General features: G+C 44.6%; 1 protein-coding gene across 1 annotated transcript in view; it reads right to left on the reverse strand.

The window, feature by feature from the left end:
• Positions 1-3,507, reverse strand: part of LOC103617089 (hypoxanthine-guanine phosphoribosyltransferase-like) — a 9,821-nt gene extending 6,314 nt beyond the window's left edge. The window contains 4 exon segments of the mRNA XM_017736412.1: positions 2,018-2,201; positions 2,634-2,677; positions 2,679-2,764; positions 3,423-3,507. Coding sequence (XP_017591901.1) covers positions 2,018-2,201; positions 2,634-2,677; positions 2,679-2,764; positions 3,423-3,507 — 399 coding nt within the window.
• Between the last annotated feature and the right edge of the window lie 2,647 nt (positions 3,508-6,154).

A 6,154-nucleotide genomic window follows, 5' to 3' on the forward strand; every position in this document is an offset into this window, starting at 1 on the left:
GCATAGCTTCTAATAATCTTTCTGGCCCCACTTGCACTTGCATTTCAACTCTGGCAAACTGCCCAACACCCATAAGCTGCTCCACTGTTACCCCATTTAAAGGGTCTTGTGGGTCACGGGGAGCGTTAGCAGAGGCATCACAAAGGCGATTCCAGTGTGCCTGCCACAACATAATTTGTGACAGGGTCATAATCATTCTAACAATAGTTTTAATATCTTCTGGGCAAAGAATCCCACTCCCCCATACATAGTTTAACATTTGCTTAGCTGGTTCACTCTGCAGCCCTGATTCATTGACTGTGCCTCGTAGCTGAGTTAGCAACTTCCAGTCTACAGGATTATATTCTCCCACTATTCCCCCCTCGCCTGCTTGATATATTACTGGAAAGGCAAACAGATCTCCGATCGATTCTGTGAGTTCACAGTCTTTATTCTCAAGGGCTGTTTTTACTATTCTTTTCCAGTCAATTTGGTTAACTCGCGATTTAAGACTGTTACATGTTTTGCAATTTTCCTTTTCAGTAAGCTCTTGGCGCCATCTAGCGGCTTCTTGTTCTAACTCTTTTTTGTTGCTTTCTGGTTACTCATCTTTCTTTTCTGCCGGGGGTGCCGTAGGTAGAACAGACGGTGTCTGATCTGTAAGGGGTTTAACAGCTACGGGGCACCCTATTGGTGGCGTGGGAACATAATTGCTCCTGAGTGTCATTATGCCAGGTGGAGGGTCTTTGCCTTCTAAATGAGCTGTAGCAACTGCTGCTACCTGTTTCTCAACATGATACTGCTTAAGACAGTTATTTACTGCTCTCCATGGCTTCATTAACTTTCTAGCTTCTTTATTGTCATCTATAACGAGATTCCATAAACAAACACCATATTCTTGCCATTGCTGTTCGTGGAATAATGATCCGGGGTCCTTAAAGAACCCTTGCTTTTCCCTGAAAGTTATCAACGCATTTAATTCCTTACAAAGGTTTATCTCCTTAACTCCCCGCTTTTCTAAAAAGCGTAAAAATAAATTAAGGGCCACCTCTGTTTCCATATCTGTGCCCTCCCACATCTGCATCTTACCGCTGTCCCTGCCGACAGGAATTGTGCAGCCTTTTCTCGGGTTTAGCCCTTGTCAGCCGTAACGGCAGACCCCTCTGTTAGGTCAGTCCAGACACGGATCAGACGCTTGCCTGCAGCTGCTGATCTTTTGCCCCCCAGTCACTGCTATCGGTGCCTCTTCGGTCTCCCACCTTAGTCAAGAAAACGAAGTCCCAGTCTCTGCTCGGGTGCCAAATGCTGGTTTTCCGGCAGGGGAAGACATGCAGACAACCAATGTGATTGGTAATGCAAGCTTTGTTTATTAGCAATACAGAGGCACTTATATAGTGTGAAAATACAAGCTTATCAGTTCTTTAATTAGTTTAAACTTACAAAAGCGCATTCTTCTACATAATTGGGTTAGATAAAAGACTACATTTGGCCAGCTTCTATTATTTATGTTTTGTCTTGAGAACTCTAAGATTTTCCTCCCTTCTCATGGTCAGCACATCTTTATCAGAACAGCACTGTACCTCCTAAAAACTCCCTTTTTGGTTCTCAGGCCTGTTTCTCACACAGGCATTTTCTCATGTAGGCTTTTTCTCGTGCAGGCCTTTGCTTGCAGGCTTTTTTATTGATCTGGTTTTATCAATAATCCATGTCCCTGATCCTCTAACTGTTCTCCAACAATTCTCCCTTTTTGTACAAGCAATACTTGATTGGCTACAGATGTAGTAACTTTGTATATCAAAGAGGAAGGAGTCTGAGACCTGCCCCTGGCTTTGTCACATTGAGTGTTCTGCTGTATGTTTATTCCAGTGAATGTATAATATCCACCCTTTGGGGCAGATAAGTAAATCAGTTCCTTTTCCCTAATTTGAACAGGATGTATGCATAAAAATTTTTTGTGGAGTTTTCATGCAAACTACCAGTATTTAAAATCCCAGTCTATGGAGAGAGTCAATTTTCCAAAGAAAAGAAAGTTGCTTACACAGTAGCTTTTTATTCTGACAAAATCCACAGTAACAAGCACAGATTTATCAGCATTTTGATTTCGTGCTTTTATGTGGTTCAGGAAATCAGCAAAGAATTTATAGCCTCCTTTAAGGACACAGAGTGCAACAATGTGATGACCCCCCATGTCTTGCATGGTATCTCTAGCCAAACGTTCTGTCCTGGGAGGGGAAAAAAAAAAAGGAAATTCTGGAAAGTGTTTTGTATATCATAGTTGTTTGTCCATGTACTAAGGAGGGTTCAAGTAAAAATTCTGATCTTGCTGTTAGATTTTTATAACTAACAAATTGTGACCACAGCAAGTCATAGAAAAGTTAGTTACGTATTTGCAGGGCACAAGATGATTTAATCCATAAACCTAAGTATTGCAGGATAGATGGGCTTAAAGATATTTGAGGGAACATGGAAGCTTAACTGGGCTTGTAGAGGAATCCTCTCCATAAACCCCCTCCTGTGTTAGACTTTAGGACAGAAGTGTTAGGGCTGCAGGGTTTCCATATTTCTCATGGGCTGTGCAGGGCAGGACCTCAGTCTTTTCATTTGGAGGGACAATTGGCATCACTGTCACTATTCTTTGCTGTTTACTCTCATACCTGTCCAGGATGAGTCCATGAGGAATGAAGACTCTTTTTCTACATCTTCTTCAAATGCTTAGGAATATAAAAGAGATTTTTGTTGTAGCCGCTTTCTTCATCTCTTACCTGCAAGGGAAAGGGAAGTAGTTCTAAGAGTAGCCACAGAGCCATACAAGAAAAAGCTTTCCAGTCTCTGATAGTGTGAAGAAAAAATTCCTCCCCCCCAATAATGTGTCAAAATAAATACATTTCTGAGAGTTTTTGATCTTCTGCTAGAACAATTCACAATCTGCTAACTCAGGAGATAGTGGCTGAGTTGTGAATGGATAAAAACTACTTTGCCCCGGTCATTATGAGATAAATTCTTGGCCATCATCAACTCATTTAAAAAGCCACCCAAAACAGTAACTAGTTCCCTTCTTGTTCCGTTTCCCTTTCTGCAAAGCTCAGTAGCTTGCTTGTGTGGTAGACAAGCGAAAATTAAAATGTAACGCAAGCGGATTGGGATTACAGGTCAGCATGTGACTTTGGGGTGCTGCTCTACCTTGACCATTGTTTTTCACTGTGTGACAGAGAAAACTCTGCCTCCTAAGCATGAATTCACAGCTGAACTTTTGACAATCCAGCTGTTAGCTGTCTCAGTGGACAGGGGAGATGGCTCACCCCAAAGGAGAAGCTTTGGGATGGCAGTGGGAAGAGGAGAAGCTGCAGAGGGTGCCTGTAGGTAAGAAGCAGTTGTGTAACGTTGTCCCTGGCTCCTTTGCACAAGCTCTGGCGTGTCCCCAGTCAGAGAAGACGCAGCATTACTTCTGCGACGTCCTTCAGGACTGACTTTGGTAGCAGGAAAGGCGCTAGCTGGACACGCGTGCTGGTTCCTCCACAGAGGAGGCATGTCAGGGGCCGATGGTCTGGGCTCACGTTAATCCAGAGGCAAAGGAAAAGAGAGGGGCCGCTGGTCTGGGTTCCAGCAGGTTTATTGTCAGAGGTTCCAGCAACCAAAAAGAGCACCGAGGGGCTTTTGCTTTCAGTTTTATAGGAGGCTTGAAAACGGTAGCGAAAGGGAAGACAACCAACAAGATACAAGCCAGGGGGAGGATACAGTTCAACAAGAACCAATGGGGGGAACCGGGAGGCGGGCGTTACAACAGGGAGCTAATGAACGACCAAATAACAGAGAAGTTTCCCGAACAGGGGGAGGCGGTTTGAACCCGGGTGTCCGCCAGGGGGATGCAGCTTAGGTCTCTGTGCCACCCATCGACCCACCCTCCGACCCACTGTCCTGGGTGGGGAAAACCACCCAAGGGAGAGCCCTGAATTGATTGGCATTCAACCGCCCCAGCCCAACAGTCGCAACATCTCCTTCGTTTTTATTACATTGAAATGAGAGATAAGACTTACGGGATTTTAAAGCTAAGCACTTAAAAATGGGAAGAGCAAGTAAAATTAACACCATAAACAAAACCCATAAAATGTCTTTGATAACGGAGGGAATCCAGCCATTGAAGCTCCTGGTGGATGAAAGAGAGCTGGAGGTGGAAAAGAGGTTTGAAAACCAGTCACTGCCCTCTGCATGCAGGTTGTCTACTTGGGCACGAATTTCTTTAATCGCAGCCGTGGCTGTGGGTGAGGAGAAGGAAATCGCTGGCAGCTCGATTTTGTAATGTCGCCTGCCTTGTTCCACAATTCCCCCATTCTGTTGTTTAAGAGAACAATTCTACTATTAATCCTAATAGAAATTTACATCAGTTATTAATGCTAAATATGTCCTTAAGGCTTTAACTATCTGACTCTTCCTCCTCAGCTAGAAGTTGGCTGAGGGCGGAGGACGTGGGCATTTTTCCCTAGCCAGCAAGAAATCTGCTCAAGTTCTCCAAGGCCCTTAGCTGCTGCCACCCACGGCAAGAAAACTGACAAGACAACTCCTTCAGAGTGAGGCCTATTAGTGACTGAATCATCACAATCATCAGGGATTTTGTGAATCGATTGTTTTGATCTAGCCTGATTAGCCAAATTTTGCCATTTGAGAAGTTGAGCCCTGTCTGGAGTGAGGGTGGTCAAATGCCCCAGAGTACAGGGACCTCCTGTGAGAAATGGTGGGATTCCGTTCCACACCCAGTCCCAATAGATGAAAAATAAACCTTCTGGCAACTCCTTGTTGTGACTGACGGAGTTGGAAACGGACAGGGCCATATTGTGACACCAACCCTGGGTTTTATAGATTTTATTGAAAGGGCTGACTGGGAATTGGTGTCTTGGCTTACTATAGCGCGAGTTAAAGCAATAGCGAACCCTTGAAGATGTAGTTCTTGGGGCTCCTGTATGGCTATCCGAAGTTTCCGCATCCACCGGTCCCAGTGGTGGGGCTGGAGGATGTGGGTGTCATGGGTGTATGGGGTTTTTGTTTTTCCAAAACACGCTTCAAAGTACCATGAGCATGTTTGACAATGGTTTGGCCAGTAGGAGAATGGGGGATACCGAAGATATGGTCTACACCCCATAGGTGTAAAAACTGCCGCGTCTTCTCCAAGGCTTGCCCATGTCCAAGCATATCCCTGTCTGGTTGAGGGCTTGGGTCAGCATTACCCACACATTGTTTTGTGGCTGTGGTATGTTCCATGCCTCGCCTCATTGGTGGTGGCACAGGAGGAGCTGCAGCAGCAGGTGGGACAGCAGCAAGTAGGAGGTCATCATGCGGTCAAGGGTGGTAGCTTTAGGAAAAGTATAACACAAATACAATTAACTTAAATAATGATGGCTCCCATGGATTCCCCCTCTTTCAGAATAAAATGATGGATCATTTTTGGGAAGGGAAACACATGAGGGAGACTGGGAAGGGGAGGGTTTGTCTTTTGGGCCTGGAAGAGGAGTCTTTTTTTCAGGTGGTCTGGTTTTTCTCCTCTTCCAGGCTGTGGCAGCTTCTTTATTCTGTTTGGTATCTGTTGGTGGTTTTAAGAAAAGCTTAATCCACTTCCCAGGGATCCATTTTGGACCCTCTGGGCTGGAAACACACCTGTAGCCTCTACCCCAAGTGACCAGGGGGTATGGGCCACATATTTGTAATGTGTCAGGATCTTTTATTAGGACCTCAGGTCTCTCAGTTAGTTTATGTTTAGCAGAGTTTGTGAAGTGTCTCATGATAGGAGGGTTGGGTTCTTCATAGGAACAGTTTAAAAAGTTTAAAGTGAACAACACTTTAGAAAGCCTTAGGATGGGGGCAGCGATTTCATTGCTGCCTCTTTGTTGTTCCAACAGATTTTTAGTGTCTGATGTTTCCTTTCTATAATGGATTGGCCTGTGGGCGAGTGAGGGATGCCAGTGATGTGTTCCACACCCCACTCGCTCATGAATCTTTTTAATTCTGTGGAGATGTACGCTGGTATTACCATAGTAATTATACCATATCCCGCAGCCGTAGGGAGGAGGAGAGAAGAACCAACAGGCAGGAATTGTGCAGCAAGATTGATTTATTTAATTATTTTACAAACTCTTTTATAGACTTTTTCTTCATAGTCTAATTGGACAAAGGATCAGCCACCCCT

Source organism: Corvus brachyrhynchos, unplaced genomic scaffold (assembly GCF_000691975.1).
Source record: "Corvus brachyrhynchos isolate BGI_N302 unplaced genomic scaffold, ASM69197v1 scaffold646, whole genome shotgun sequence".
Classification (NCBI taxonomy): Eukaryota; Metazoa; Chordata; class Aves; order Passeriformes; family Corvidae; genus Corvus; species Corvus brachyrhynchos.